Source organism: Alligator sinensis, unplaced genomic scaffold, assembly GCF_000455745.1.
Source record: "Alligator sinensis unplaced genomic scaffold, ASM45574v1 scaffold323_2, whole genome shotgun sequence".
Lineage (NCBI taxonomy): Eukaryota > Metazoa > Chordata > Crocodylia > Alligatoridae > Alligator > Alligator sinensis.
In genome coordinates, this window is record NW_005842392.1 from 280447 (window position 1) to 297167 (window position 16721).

General features: G+C 43.4%; 1 protein-coding gene across 1 annotated transcript in view; it reads right to left on the reverse strand.

Moving 5' to 3' along the window:
* The window catches only part of CACNA1B (calcium voltage-gated channel subunit alpha1 B), a gene marked incomplete at its 5' end in the record, with an annotated part of 468581 nt that overhangs the window by 28675 nt on the left and 423185 nt on the right, over positions 1 to 16721 (reverse strand). The window contains 2 exons of the mRNA XM_025211184.1: positions 5326 to 5422; positions 14088 to 14215. Coding sequence (XP_025066969.1) covers positions 5326 to 5422; positions 14088 to 14215 — 225 coding nt within the window. The remainder of the gene's footprint in view (positions 1 to 5325; positions 5423 to 14087; positions 14216 to 16721) is intronic.

A 16721-nucleotide genomic window follows, 5' to 3' on the forward strand; every position in this document is an offset into this window, starting at 1 on the left:
CTGGAAAGTGTGCTACTGGTGAAATTTCTGGGAACTGAAATGGAGTCAAGGGTCCCTCTTTCCTACAGCAATGCTGGCAATGTAGAGGTTGGTGGCCACCTCCTCTTGAAACCCTCATGTGTCTTAGGATAGAGCTCTCCCATCACCTGAGGACCCTCAGGAACAAGGCAATAAAGATTCCCATTCATGCATTTCCAGGCAAGTAGCAAGCCACATGCACAACAACTTTGCAGGGATTGGTCTTGCTAACCAAGGAGAATAGTTAAGAAAGGGGAACAAAAAAAGAGGAGGAAAAAATAGAAGGAAAGGACAGCAGCCCTTCACGGCTGGAGAAAGGGAAAAAGAATCATTGTGCAGACATATTGAGACGGTCCATAGACAGGGAGAAAACAACACGGACTGACCAAATCTTTGCAAACACAGAGGGATGGGTAAAATATAAGTAAGGGACAAAGGGGCAACAGCTTTTTGCCAGACAGAACAACAATAAGAAGTCACTTTTACTGACAGTGAGAGAACAGAGTGCAGAGACAAAACACTGACTTCTCTCACTAGCTGCCCCTGAGCTATAGCTGCAAGGCTAGAGAGGGTCATTTGAATGCTCATTTGCTTACTTTTTTGCTTATTTGAAAAGCACTCTATTTGTGCTCTGAAAGGTATAACATGGTGGATGCACAGTGCCTCAACATCACACTGAGTTTTCCCATCAGATCTGGACAAATGAGGGTCAGCAGAAATGGGACACCAGGGAGGCAGTAGCTTTGTACCCTGGAGTCTATGGCAACTGAAAACAGCACCTCACATGCTGTGCTAACCTGAGGGCAGATGCTCAGCACAAATAAATCTACTTGTATATAGTGTTCCTAGATATGGTCTGTTATAGAAATGGAGAATGAAGGGAATGAATGCTGATATCACTGTTACCCAAGACATGCTTAGATTTGTTTTTGGTTAAATTAGTGAAATGCTCCAATAGCACTGCCATAGTTATGAACAGAGATGGGCCCAATCTCCATTGATCCAAACCTCTTGTATTCTGAGGGAAAATGCAGGTCTGGATCTAGTTTGGATCTATTTTATAGCTAGAACAATGAATTTGTTTCCTTCAAACGCAGGGCAGGGACTACTACATATTGATGGTAGTTTGCCTTGATTTTTATATTTGCCTTGCCTTTATATTTAGGGCTGTCAAACGATTAAAAAGTTTGATCGCAATTAGTTGTGCGATTAATCGCAATTTTAATCGCACAACAAAAAACTCAAAATTATGCAAAATTATGCAGGTACTTTGTATGGTTGAGGGGTGGGTGTGGGGGGAATGTGTGAAGGTGTGGTGGGCTGTGGGGGGGGGTGTGTGCGCGGTTTGGGGCACGGGGAGAGGGGTGCCTGCAGTGGGGTATGGAGTCCAGGGAGGGGGGACCCCACATGCCCTGGAAGGATCTCCAATCTGAGCAGGATCTCCTCGGAGCTGCCCTAGGGCCAGGGTGTGCCCCCTGCCTGAACACAGCCCCAGTGGCAGTGGGCTCACCCCACCCTTGCTCCAGCAGTGATGGCCGTGGGCAGCCTGGGCTGGAGTATAGTTGCTCCAGCCTCAGCCCAAACTTCCCCATGTACTTGCTTAGCAGGTCCCAGGTGGTCCCAAATGGCCTTGGGCCTGAGGATGCCAGGCAGCCCCACCCCACCCCAGTGTCGCCTTCTCCAAACCTCTGGTGCTGCCAGCCCAGCTGCTCGGGGGATGGGGGTTGTGGGTGGGTGGGTATGCCCCCCACCTTCCTGCTGCAGCCACCAAGAGCCCGTATCCTGCCAGGACCCAATTGGAGCTGTTGCAGCAGGGCTGCCTGGCACGCTCAGGCCCCACAGCCTGGGCTTGGGGTAGGTCGGGACCACCTGGGAGCTCTGGCATGAATCGCCTCTGGGCTTGTGGGTCCCGGCCCATCCCCGGTTTGGGCCCCCAGGAAGTGGCAGCAATGGCAGCCCCATGCCTTGCAACCCTGTGGAGGCAGCCACTGCCAGCAGGTGGGGGCAGGATTTCTGTGGAGCCAAGTCCTGCAGCCCCAAGCTTGCACCGCACTGCATGCCCGAACCTAGCTCAACAGAGACGGAGCCCGAGCTGCACCCTGTGCTGCTGCTGCCCCAGCGCCAGACAGAGCTGCTGCTCTCCTTCCCGCACTGCCTGGGCTCCTGCTGGAACCCACATGGAGTTGCTGGACCTGCCGGGTCCCAGTGGGAGCCCGGGTGGTGCAGGAAGGAGAGTGGCAGCTTTGCCCAGCACTGCAGTTGTAGCAGTGCTGGGCACAGCTCGGGCTCCATCGGCACTGGGCTGGGGCCAGGGGCTATGGAAGGTGGCTCTATGGAAATCCCACCCCCCACCTGCCAGCAGCAGTTGCCTCTGCAGGAGTGCAGAGTACGGGGCCACTGTTGCTGCCACTCCCTAAGGGCCCATACCAGGGATGCATGGGCCTGGAGATGGCTCATGCCGGAGCTCCCAGGAGGTCCCAACCTGCCCCGAGCCTGAGCCATGGGGCCCAAGGGTGCTAGGCTGCCCCACCGCAGCTCAGTACCACCTTCCCTGAATCCCCAGCATTGCCAGTCTAGCACCTCTGGGCCCTGGATGGCAACTGGGGGTGGATGTGTGGGTGCACACGTGAGCCCCTCTTTCCCGCTGCAGCCACCTGGAGCCCCCGCCTGGGCTACCCTATGGCTCCTCTGCACTGCCACCACTGCCCTGCAGAGTGGCTTGGAGGCAGCGGTGACAGCAACGGGGCAGGGCAGCCCAGGTGCAGGCTCCAAAACCACGTGCTTAATTAACGTGTTAATTGGTTCTTGTGTTAATTGTGCATATTACCGGTGATTAATTGACAGCCCTTTAATAATATAACTTACACTGAGGTCCACAACAGATTGTTGTGCAGATCTCCCAGGGAAGTGTACATAGTAGGTAGCTATAACTGTGGCTCATGGCTAATTGGTGAGGGAGCATTTAGGAATGAGCTACCCAGAATCAGAGTAGATAGGCTAAACCTAAGTCAACGCAACTTTCACCAACAGAATATTATCCCTTTCAACGCTTTCTCTATCCAATTGAGCTAAAATAATCTACGGCAAGGATTTGCGTCATCTGTCCACTATTTTTTTTTGTATGAATGTAATGCAAATTATGCCAATGAAAACATTGTGCCTGTCCAAACACTCAGATTCTCAATCTGAATCTGACCTTCAGTGCTTGAACCCACCTCTGCTTATGGGTCTCAGTTATACTCCTGCCCATCTCTCTGGAGTGATGCTAAGTGATGAGTGAAAATTAAGGATGGGGGATCAAGAGGGTGCATTTAAAAACAAATACCTAAATGCTGTGGGATTGGCATATATAAACAAAGGCAAGTTAAAATGGATCTAGATATACTAACGTGAAAAGAGCTTGCATGAAGAATGAAGGAGGAAAAGTATCCAGGGTCTCAGTATGGAAAAAGTCTGCATACATAGGTTAAAAAACAAACAGTCAAACCAAAACCATGCAGACTTTAACCCACACAGAATTAAAAACAGCCAATGAACCTCTTAAAATGTCTCTTTTTATTATATGAGGCTAAGAAAATATAATACAATCAAAAGCACTGAATTTTGGGCATAAGTATGTGTGCACATGATGTACACATAAACACCCTAAAAGTATATATTGACTGTCAACATTTTAAAAAGTGGTCACTGCTTTTGGGTTACAAATGTTAGACCCATGGTCTAATTATCAGAGGTGTTGAAGAACTGCAAATCTATTTCCAGTCAAAGAGACCTGCAGGTGATCAACACTTAAAAAGCAGAACCAAAGTGTGTTTTGGCCCCTAAAATGGAAGCACTGAAAACCAGTGGCCATTTTTGATCCTTTGGATTGTTGCATGCATAGTTTATTAATATTGTAAATGGTAAAAATGTGTGATTTACCAATCAGTAAAGTCTGCCAAGTAGCCAGTTTTCTTCATATTATTTACTTCACTTGGGGTATTTTGTGTCCATAATACACATGTCCCTTTGGACCTCTATGCCAGAAATATGTCAAGATGAACTAACTGGCCATTCATACACTAAAGACTCTTCAAGGCCAAGTATTTTTACCTTTTTCCATTTTATGTTCTATTCAACTGCAATGCAGTTCACTAGGGAAGGGCCATGTGGAAAGCAGGTTGATATTATTTGCCCTAAGAAATGTCACAGTGAAGTTCAGATCTTTCAAAAAGCAGTCAGGAAGGAATTAGATGTGGGGTTTGGGCCCATCTCAAATCAAACGTACAGTTTCACATGGTTTAAATGAGAAATCAGATGCTAAAGAGGTTTGGTATGACCTAGAATCATTCCATCCTGTCACAAAAAGCAAAGCTGGGGATGTGCATTGGCAAAATTAGGCTCAGTACGGGTCTACTTGTGTCTCTGCTACAGTTAACAGTAAAGCTCCCATCAATTTTAATGGAAGCAGAGTTACGCCAATGCAGGAAGTTTTTTAAAATCCCACATCGGAGAGCACGGAAACCTAAGAAAAAGAGAAGTTCCTTATGACCCTTCACCCCTGCACACTTCATGCATGTATGAAGGTGGCAGCAAAACTTTCATTAAAGCCAATGGGAGTCAACTGGTGGGAATACTGGCCTACTCTTTGCACACTTGGTCCCACTGATCTATCATTCCTCCCACGCTAGTGGTATCTAAAATGTATCAGATAACACAGTTTTGAGTATAATGTGTTTTGTGGTTTAATTAAACCTGTGTTTAGAGCAAATTATATGTTTGAGCCACTTCTTTTTTAATTTTGACCAAAATGATTTGATTGAAATTCATTTATTTCCACAAGTATATTTATAGAACCCTTATGGTGTCATCTGTATTTAATAACTTGCTACCTCCTACATTACTGCCTGCCTAATTACTTTGATCTAATTAAAAGAAAAAAAAAACATACGACTAGAAAATTATCAGAGTAGATAGTCAAAAAGGCATACAAAGTGAAGTGGGGTTTTTAACAGCAGGGCAAATTACTTATTGGTCCCCTTTGCATGCCAACTGGACTGGGAAGGAAGCAGAATGATAGAGAGAGACATTTATATAGAGAGGTGGAGACATAGCTAGAAAGACAAACTGATGTGTTATAGATTCAATGACTGAAAAAACATTATCAAGAAAAGGAATGTTTACAATCCAGTCTGCTTAGAAAGAAGATAAAGAGCCAGAAAGAACTCAGAAGTACACCAAAAATGTCACAGGAAAATGGCACCCACTTCAGCCATGGCACAAGAAGCTTTCACTGGTGGTTTGGGGTTTTTTTTGGGAATGGTCTACCTTATAAGCAACTCGAGCAGGGCATTTCTTTCCCAGGCCTAGAGGTGGGGACATGTGTCTCAGCATCTCATACATGTCAGTGTAACTGATGCGCCCGCTTGGAATCGAAGGGAGAGGGAGAGGCAAAAGCAGGAGGACACAGAAATCAAACCAGAACCAACATTTTAAAAATAAAATAAATAGAAAGGGAGCAACACAAAGGGGGAAACAAAACCAGGGAAAATGGGGTGGGGGAAAGGGAAAAAGCAGACAAGAAAACATATCTGGTTAATCAGATTTCTCAGGAAAGAGGGGGAAAAAAGAGGGTAAACTGAAGGATTTCTCAGCATTCATTCCTTTGAACCCCCTCATATCTCCTCCTTACTGCAGAGAAATCCCATATCTACAGTTAAAATTTGACACTTTAATCCCTGTGGCAGCAGTACAGAATGATTGATGTCCAAGTTAATGCACATGGAAAGAGGTAGGGAAGGGTGTTTCTTGTTTTTGGTAGGGGAGGTTGCTTTTTTTTTTTTTTCCAAGTCTTCAAGTCAAAGAAACGGTTGTATTCACCATGCCAGGGAGAGCTGGTAGGCAGAGTTATGGGACAGCCAGAGATGTACATTATATTAAATGCTTCTGTTTCCGTTTAGTGGATAAGAAGTTTTGCTTCCAATTTAGGTTAAAGGCTAAAAGAGAAAGAAGAAGAAGAATCCTTTTTTTTTGCTTTTTCATGTGGGCAGACCAGGAGTGCTGTGACTCACAGAAAAAGCTGCAGTTCTGTGATACCCCATCCAACACAGAGATGCTCCCTTAGCAACACAGATTTGAATCTAACAAGGACAACCTCCCGTCTGCATGTGGGTACTAGGAAGAGGATATAGTTTTCACCCTCCCATGGCTATTTCTTCTTTAAACCACATCAATAAATAGTCCCCCATTAATAACATCCACTAGCTAACTTGTTAACTTGGGTGCAGTCAGAGAAACCAGGGAGTACAGGGGTTTGACACCTGCTACCCCACCCCCACAGATCATGAGTTTGGTTATAATAGGTGTTTGTACCACCCTAAGCCTCCACGGGGAACTGCCAACAATTGAACACAAATTCATTGCATTGGCCTGTCTTCCCAGTTGGTTATGCACAGATTGCACTTGGTAAATCTATAACACCGACGAAATAAGAAAAGCAGTGCTATCACATGTCATCTAGACTACAACTTTAGACTACAGAATAGAATGGAGTTACCTTATATATTTCTGACTACTAGACCACACTCCCCAGGAAGGATTAGGATTCAAAGGTTAGCTACTTAAAATGAAGCTTGAACACCTGCTAAATATCTAAAAAGAAATGCTCCATGTCACTAAATATTTTTCCTCAGTATTCCCTGGAAATATTAATAAGCCGCTTCTTTCTCTCTACTCCCTGTGTGTGCACACATGCATACATGGAAAGCTCAGCTCATCTATTGTTCTTCCCCACAACTTCCCACCTAGACCATGAAAGATGGAAGCTTTCAAATTCACTGTCTCATAAGGCTGCCTGTCTCCAGCCAGCTGGGGTGTGGGAGTAGATGCATCAAGGGAAGGGGGGGCAGTCAGTCAATCATTCCTTTTCAGGCAACGGGTTAGTCACGTTCCAGTATCTTTTCTGTATTGTTTGCACTTGCAGTTTGGGTAAAAAAGAAAAAAATATAAAAGAAAAGAAGAAAAAAGCTGGACGGAGTCTCTGAAATTCCAAACCTTGTATGCCACCCTATGAGGGCACTTCTTTCCTAAGCCAAGGGGTGGAGCAATAACACGTAACAAATTGTACATATCCTTATAATGAATCCGGCAACTGGAAAGAAAACATCAGAAGTTATAACAGCAAACGCATGGAGGGATGCCATCTCCCCACAGGCTTACTCTCCTACAGAAACCAGAGGATAGTACAGGTTAAGAGGAGGAACACACTCTAGAAAGAAAGGTTATTTGATGATGCTTAGGCTCCAAGTGACATATTAATTCAGAGCTAGAGAAAGAGAGAGAGAGAGAGAGAGAAACTCCCTATTGTTTTACAACAGTCACAGCATAAAACTACACAATTGTTTCAATTACAGTCCAACTTACTATGCAATATTAATGATTTTCTAATGATTTCTAGAGTATGTCCACACTGGAGTCACTTCTCTGCCTACACATGTAATGTAGACATAGCCAATTGGGTACTCATGGCAGCCTTGCTGCAGAAGCAGGAAAGATTAAAGGCCTTCATATTTGCCCAGCTTCATGGGCAGGTTTTGCAACCAACCCTATGCTCAGTGCTCGTGAAACTAGACTGTGACTGATACATGAGCTAGCGCATTTGAAAAGCTTAAGCATATCTGAACTACACTGTAGTCATAGTAATGACTGTAGTGTAGGTAGACCCAGAAATACAATAAGAGATTTAAAATCAGGCCACAGGTTGAGAGTCTTATGAGAGTAGTTAGGACTGAGATAACTGAGAAATCATTATTCACATCTGAAATCAGGCTGCCTCTGTTATTCTAATGCAAATTATACTATACAGAAAATATAGCTTTCAGCTTAGCAGTAGGATTATAAAACTTCATTTATTAAATTATAATTAATCAAATTATTTAAATGACTAGCAGCACTGAGCCTCAAGTCAACCTCAGAAAAAAAGCAAATTGGGCTCGCATTTGGCTTCTTTATGATATATAAAGAAAGAATTCAGGTTATTTCCAAAGTTGCTGAATATCTGTTTTACATTCAAAATTTGGGCTCATTGCAGTTTCACAATATTGATTTAGAAACAAATACAGTTAAACTATTGTAATCTCAGTTGCATAATGTGGGTTGGCTGAGCTCATTGCTACTGCGCAACAGTGTCCGTGTCACGGTTCATGTTTGCTGATGCCATAGCTCATCACTGTGGCAACGTAGTGTCTTGTGTAGACGCGCCCTGCTTGAACTACCTGGCTGCAAACTGCGGCAGCATGGGCCGTGTGTATCAAGGCATGCAAGGTGTTTCTGGGAACCACAATTTCATTGAGCAGCAGGGAAGTTCACTTCTGCTGGGGAGAGAAATGACCCCATTTTTTGCCGCTGAAATCAGCAATTTTTTTGCCCTCCCAATATGGGGTTCAGTGCAAAAAATGGGGTGAAATTGCACCACAGCAGCAGTGAAACCCACTGCTATTCTACAGAGCTAATTCATAGAATCATAGAAAATGAAGGTTGGCAGGGACCTCAGGAGGTCACATCTAGTCCAACACCCTGCTCAAAGCAGGATTAGCCCCAACTAGATCATCCCAGCCAGGGCTTTGTCTAGCCAGGTCTTAGAAACCTCCAAAGATGTAGATTCCACCACCTCTCTGGGTAACCTGTTCCAGTGCTTTAGTGCTCCACAGAGCCAGTCATCTCTTCATAGGAGGCAATCAGGTTGGTCAGGCATGACTTGCCCTTGGTGTGAATCCATGCTGACTGTTCCTAATCACCTTCTTCTTCAATTCTTAGAAATGGATTCCTTGAGGACCTGCTCAGTGATTTTTCCAGGGACTGAGGTGAGGCTGACTGGTCTGTAGTTTCCTGGATCCTCCTTTTTCCCTTTCTTAAATATGGGCACTATGTTTGCCCTTTTCCAATCACCTGGGACCTCTCCTGCTTGCCATGAGTTTTCAAAGATGATGGCCAGTGGCTCTGCAAACACATTGGCCAACTCCCTCAGCACCCTCGGGTGCATCCTTTCTGGCCCCATGGACTTGTGTACATCCAGCTTTTCTAAATAGTCCCTAACCTGTTCTTTCACCAATGTTGGCTGCTCACTTCCTCCCCAAACTGTGCTGCCTGGTGCCGTAGTCTGGGAGCTGACCTTGCCTGTGAAAACTGAGGTAAAAAAGGCATTGAGCACTTCAACTTTTTCTGCATCCTCTGTCACTAGGTTGCCTCCCCCATAGTAAAGGACCTAGACTTTCCTTGATCCTCATCTTGTTACTGACATACATGTAGAAACCTTTCTTGCTACCCTTCAGGTCCCTTGCTAGCTGCAACTCTGATTGTGCTTTGAAGTTCCTGACTTCATCCCTGCATGCCTGAGCAATACTCTTATACTCCCCTCCCTATTTGTTTGTCCATGTTTCCACTTCTTCTATACTTCCTTATTGTGTTTTAGCTTACTGAAGAGTTCCCTGCTTAGCCAAATTGGTCTTCTGCCATACTTGCTAGTCTTCCCAGATTACAGTTCCCAGAACGCTTTGTGCTCCATAACACACTTTGCCCATGCCACGGCTTGCTGCTTACCTTGTGTGCTGCCTAGGTGCATTATTTTCCTGTTACACTTGTGTGTAACCTCTTTTATGGGCCCAATTTATATAGAAGTATTTATATTGGCTAAGTTTTAAAAATAAATTTACCAATATTTCTAAACCAGTATTGTTAAACCACTAAAAAACATTGTGTGGAGACAAGTCCACAAATCTTGTCAGTCCTAGGAGATTATATGGATGACTTGAGAGCCAACAGATTTATGATAAATACCCCTGCAATGAACCACGATAGAGAATAGAGGATGAGATTTTTTTTAAAAACTATTTAAATCTGTATGTATTTTGAGTGCTCTTTAATTTTGTTTGCTTTTGTAAACATTGTTTTGCTCAAATAATCATGGAAACATATCTCTAGACAGTCAAGAAAGCATTTGGCTAAAAAAAGAAGACAAGACCCAACATGATTAATATTTCTAAGAAAAAAAAAATGAACTCAGGGAGAAAACTTTTTAGAAGATAAAAATACTGCACCTTTCAGCCCTTCTTTACATGTTTTTAAAGAAAACAGGAAGGACAAAAATCCAATATTCAAGGGTGATATTCTTTTAAATGATTAAACTTGGCTGCTAGTTAAGGTGAGATTGACATTTTTCAGTATTGGTCTACATGCAATACATTGCCCCTAGGACCAAGCTGGTAGGTTTTAAAGCTTTCTCTCTCTCTCTCTCTCTCCCCCCCTCTCTCTGATGTCTGATGTTTTTACAGTCCTTGAATCCATAAACATTACCATAGCTACCCACTACTAAGCACAATATTTTTTTTCCAAAATACAATATCGAATATTTCGTCTTTAACTCTTCTCTCAACATTTTGAATAGGTTTTCCCAGGAAGGTTTAACAAAAACTGGACACAATCAAGAAAAATATGTTGACACTGAACACTGATCTATATATATATATATATATATATATATATATATATGTATGTATTTAAAATGTTAATCATATACCAAACACATAGCAAATATCTGCACTTTACACTCACACTGCCTCTTTCATCTGAGGATCTCAAATAGCTTACCAAGGTGGATAAGCATTGTTGTATTCATTTTACAGGGAACAAACTGGAACATGCAGAAGTTGCTAAAAAGTCACAAAGTTAGTCAGTGACAGAAGCAGAAATATAATCCAGGTCACCTGGATCTAACCACTCAATCATATTGCCTTGTTCCATGCCAATTATATTATTCTGATTATTTTTTATTCCACTCGTCATGTAAATACCTGTACTATGGAGAACTGCAACAGCAGGAACTAATGGCTGAAAGCTGTAGCCAGACGCAAAGCATTGGGCTAAATACAGAGGTAAATGGACAAAATGTAATTCTGTGTATTATCATGAGATCAGACCAAATTAACTAATAGTCTGCTTTTGCCCTAAACTAGAAGTGGGTCTCAGGATGAATGCCCATGCTTAAGAAGTGCTCCAGCTATCTCTAACCCAAGCTGGGTCATTCCTGCCCCTATGCCAGAAAACATTGCCAACTCCTGTTATTATATGATAATGATTAAAAAAAAAAAAGACTGAGCAGATCATTCAGTTAGCATCCTCCTTATCCCCACAATAGGTTCAATATCGGAATCTAAAGAGAAGTGTTTTTGTATTTATTCTGTCTTGCATACAGGCAATTTCCCTCACTGAGGTTAATGGAAGCCAAGTCTATTTATTAAAGGGAGAATGGATAGTCCCACATTTTCAGTCTCACTGAATTATTTTGTCCAATGTAAGAAAAAGGATTGGATTGACCAAAGAAAAGAACTACTTATGGGTTGTCAGACATTCAGTAAAGACTTGCCTGTATGAGAAATTCTGCATTCACTCAAATCCAGCTATATAGATGCAAAGTCCCAATATGGATGCAGTTAATCTGGTGTAAAGTACACACAATTTATTTGAATGAAGTCATTTTAGTATTAAGATAAATCAGGCCAAGCATCAGTGTTACTGCTTTGAAGAAAATCAGGTTAGGAGTGACTTGAACCAACTTAACAGCATCCCAGCTAAGGAGTTTAACACCTTGTTTATGGATATTTCTCTTGCATCTTCATCTCTAGTTGGGAAGGAACACGAACAGAGTGAAAAGCTTAAATTGCCTGGAGGCAGCATTTTATAATCAGTTTTGTACACATACAAGAATGACGTTTATTCTTCAGAGAGTGATACTTTACAGGAAATATATTGCATGGTGGTTTATTGGGAGGAAGGCAAGAAAAAAGGGGGGCAAAGGGGTGAGAGCTTGTAAAAAATATTTGGCCCCACGTACAATTTCCCCAAGCTGTAAAAGATGAAGGAAATTATTCTGGCTGTACCTCAGAGCATGTAAACCCTTAAGATTTAAGCAGGTTTAGATAGCTCTTTATCTTTTTATAACTCCCCGCAGAGACTAACTGTCTTGTGCTTTCAAAAGGTGGCAACACAAAGTAATATGCAAAATTCAGAGGCTACACTTGACAGAATGCTTTTCTCCCTTAAATTTGATACAATGTTTTAAAGTAAATCTTATTTCAGAAATGGTAACGAGACAACTTTGCCAAAGCAAACTCTCAGATCATTTTATACTCTACAATTTTCATTTTGACTCTTTGGTCTGCTATGACATATTCTTCTCCTCCTATTACTTCAGAGTTTCCTGCCACATGGGACTTTATAGGTTTGCAGCCAATTATCTGTAGGTTTTCCCACTATTGTCTTTGAATAATAAGAACAAAGGTAAATTTCATTTGGAAACTCACTTCCTAGCTGGGAGGAAAGCACTCTCTCTTGTAGCAAGCGTGTACATCCAGGGCATTTTCTTCGAGATTCTCTGAGAACTGAAAGGCTCCAAGAACTGGGGCTTATTGTTTGTTGTCCCTCTCATCATTGTTTTATGTGTCTCAGCTTTCAGCCATTATCCACCTACCAACATATTCCTGAAAAGATCAAAGCTCTCTCATCTGTAACTTGAGGTCATTAGATGGAGGTTTCTAGGATCACAATACAATTTCCAAATGAAAATGATCTATATAGCTAAACCAGTAGTTCTCAACCTTTTTTGGACTCAAGGCACTCCTCAATGGACTTAAAGCATGTTTCTCAATTTCAAAAATGAATTTATATATTCCAGTGCTTACCTCCTTGCAGAGGGGCTAAGCAAGGGGGGTGAAGGACTGGCCAGTCAGGGGCAAGCATGAGCCTGCACAGATCTGCTTATCTCCTCACACCTGCATGGCACCTAAGGGTGGTGTGGAACCCTGGTTGAGAACCACTGATCTAAACTATATATATTACCTAAACCCTTGCTATTTTAACAAATCTCATATCACTTAACTCTACCTTGTATCTTGGGTAGTCATGTCCACCTGCACAAAGTGGGCATAAAATGCTATCAGAGATGTAAGTGAATGGATGATCCTGGTTTAGTAACATTCTACACTTGGTTTGTGCAGGTGTAAATGATGACTCAAAGTGCTGTTGAGCACATGTCCACACTTTCTAAGGAGAAATAGCACCTGGGAAATGTGAAAAGAAAAGCATCACAAGTTTTTTGTTACCTCAGGACATATACACTCTACACTGTATTTCTTTTAGAATTATTAAGGTACTTTATGGGCGCATATACATGAGACATTTACTGTGGAGTTGCTCCGCCGTAAAGTCTCAGTGTCTACACGTGCAATGCTATTAGGCCGCAGTAAACTAATCAACTCCACCGTAGGTTAGTACTTGTCAACACAAGTACTATCCTACACCGGCGTTGTTCGGTGCACCACAATGCACGTGTAGACACTAACATGGCTGGCTGGGGCACGAGGCTGCTTCAGTCCACACTGAAGCACCCTCGTGCCCCAGCCAGTCCCTCTGCATCACGTTGAGCCAGGCCTGAGCAGCCCTGGGCTGGCAGGCTGATCACCCAAGCCCCATCAGCTGGGGTTGCTCTGAGCCGGCTCAATCGTAGGCACACATGTAAATGCAGTGCCTGGGAGCTATAAACCCTGGAATGAACTAAGCTGATTAGTGTTGCACTAATATCACATGTAGACATGCCCCCAGGCTACTAAACAACAGCTATGTAAATAAGATGCTTTTTGATCACATTTAGGAATCTTAATTCTAAGTAGTATCTAAATTGCTGATGACAGTGGGAGATTCAACATATTTTTTATCTTTTACTGAAAAGTAAAAAAAAATAAAGGGATTCAGTTTTGTTTTCAGAGACAATCAACACCTTTTCCATGATCATTTGCATCTGGCAATTTTAAGGGTCTTTTTTCTTTCTTTCTTTTTCACTCAGGTCAGTTTTAAAAGGAAATTCCCTTGGAATGACATCAGGTTTGTTAATCTCAATTGCACAGTGAATCTGAGTTGTAACATTTACCGCCCCAGTTATTTTGATCTCTGGAATTTTTTCTCATGGAGTTGTATTCTCATTAAAACTGTGTGTGTGTGTGTGTGTGTGTGTGTGTACTTCACATATGCTACATACATACCAGGCAGCTGGGTCATATTCAGCCCAGACACGAACAAACTCATCCAGGTGATGGGGTCCTAGGATGGAAGAGTCTCGTGTCAGGTACTCAAAGTTGTCCATGATTACAGCCACAAACAGGTTCAACATCTGCACAGGAGGAAAAGGGAAAAAGAAAAAAGAAACTTGGCTTTTACCTTACGGATTCAATTTAAGATGCAAACCGCAAACGGTAGAGTAATAAAGCTGTAAGCTGAGAACAGTTTTGCTTAGCAGAAATTGTGGTTCCTACATTCTAGTCATTACCCGTCCTTTTGGTCAGAAAGAACCAGATATTATCGCTGTGCAAAGCTTTGGTCCCTGATTTGATTCAGCAAAGATTAGGCCTGATTTGGTGGCCGAATCCGAATCGAATCAGAGGACCCTTTAATCTCTCCAAATCGATTTGGAGAGATTTGGACAGATTCAGCAATTCGGACATAGACACAACTTTAAATGTTTTTTCTACATACCTCTAGGTAGCAGGCAGTTCATGAACGCTGCGATGCTGGGGCGTATGAAGTGTCCCACACAAGTGCAGGGGGCTCCCCAGTGTACTCGGCAGCAGACCTGGAAGTGGACCAGAAGCACTTCTGGGTCCACCGGGGAGCATGCTGGGGGCCCCCCCCGTGTGTCCCCCCGACTTGGTGACTGGTACCTCCTGGGTCGGGGGGTGGGGGGGCACCTGAGATCTCCCCGCGACTGATTGCCAAGCCAGGGGGGCCCCAGTGCGCTCCCGGCAGACCTGGAAGTACTTCTGGGTTCACTGCCGAGCATGCTGGAGAGCCCCCCATGCTCCTGTGGGACACTCCATGCACCCCAGCACCACAGCGATCATGAGTCGTATTGCTACCTCGCGGTACGTAGAAAAAAACTTTTAAAGCTGTTCCTGTGTCTGAATCGCTGATTCACCAAATCAGCATCGAAACGTCATATTCGGATTTGGCCGAATCGAATCAGGGACAGTGATCTGAATCAACGGATCGAATCACTGTCCCTGATTCGGGCCAAATCCGAATTGAATAGGGCCCGTTTTGCACAGCCCTACTGGATATCGCTTTCTTTGGGGCTTAAACTAGTCATTTCTGGTTCACTGAGAATGGCACAGCAATATGGCTGCCTATAGACCTGCCCGTTTATGTTCTAATTAGATTAATCGAGTCTGCTCCACATTCTAATTAGAATGTGAACGAGTGACTTGCCTCACTGTCCTGTGTATTAAGTGCAGCACCCCCACATTTTTAAATGGCCATGGGGGTGCTTTAACTAAAGCTTGTCAAATGAGCTTTAGTTAAAGCACCTCCACAGCCATTTTAAAACCCAGTGGGGAGGGGAGCTGAATACACATGATGGTGGGGCGTTTTAATTAGAGTGGCTGTCAGAGAACTGCTCTAAAATGGCCCCTCCCCATCCCCAAGCACTTTAGGAGATTCTCACCATTTCTTACTCCAGAGGCTGAAGACAGTGCCCTTTTCTAGTATTCTCATTGCAAAAGCAGAGCATGGTACAAGATGACTGAGAAGCAAGGGATAATATGAGGCAGTCCTTCTATCCTCCCCCACATCCCTTTACCAAGATCTAAATTCCTGCCTCCAACAAACAGCAGTACCCCCTTAATCCACAAGCATCCCCTCAATAAAAACTTATCTCAGCATTTCCCACCTCAGTGCTGTGGCGATGCAGCTACAATGCTTCTCACTGGGGCATTAGTGTGCCCAAAGCAGCACAGCATGTTTGAGGGGCAGTGCTGCTGGGCATAAATTTGTGGCCTGGGCATGGCCCCAGGGTCACTCAATACTCAACTCTTTCCTGGCAGTGTTAAAGTTATTTTAGGATTATCTGTAACCTATATATGAGAGTAGCTTGTCTAATTCCAGCACTCAGGTGTCTACATCAAAAACCTACAAAACTACCAAAGGCACTAATTATGTTTCTTTACGACATGCTCAGCAGAGAGGTCAAGGGCTGAATGCACCTTGGAGAGTGAACCATCTTCTTATTTTGTAGCAACAGCTCCTGTATGTCATGATCGAAGCATGCAGAGGGAAACTGGGACACTGCTGCCCATTCTACTGACTTCAGCGGATGACGGGAGCAGTTTGTCTGACAAGGCTGCTAATCCAGAACCTGTCACCAATGTGAAACTCACTGCATATTTATTATTTTAATCAGACACTTTTCTCCATTACCAATGCAGTTATGCTGCCTGATACAATCCAGGGCACACCTGGTTCAATGTGACTCACTATGTGTGTGTTGAGAAACATCATTTCTTTATTCATCAGGCCAGCAGAAGGTGCACAGTTGCTCCAGTCAGTGACCTCATCACCTCCCAGCTGCTCTCCTGAAAACATTTCCTAGTGCTTCTCAGACCAAAAGAAATCAAGACAAAGCAGCTAAGAAAAAGTGTCTTGCATCTGAGTGTCCACTCTTACCATCTTAAAGATTAGCATGCTCAAATGACCCCTGAGATGAAAGGCAGAGCACACAAGAAACCTTTGCTCACAATGGGAATGCCGTAACTTTTAGGATAGCAACCATTCCTCCTACACAAGAGTCTAGTCCTACTGCTATTCAAGTCAATGGAAACAATCAAAATGACTTCAGTGGCATTCCT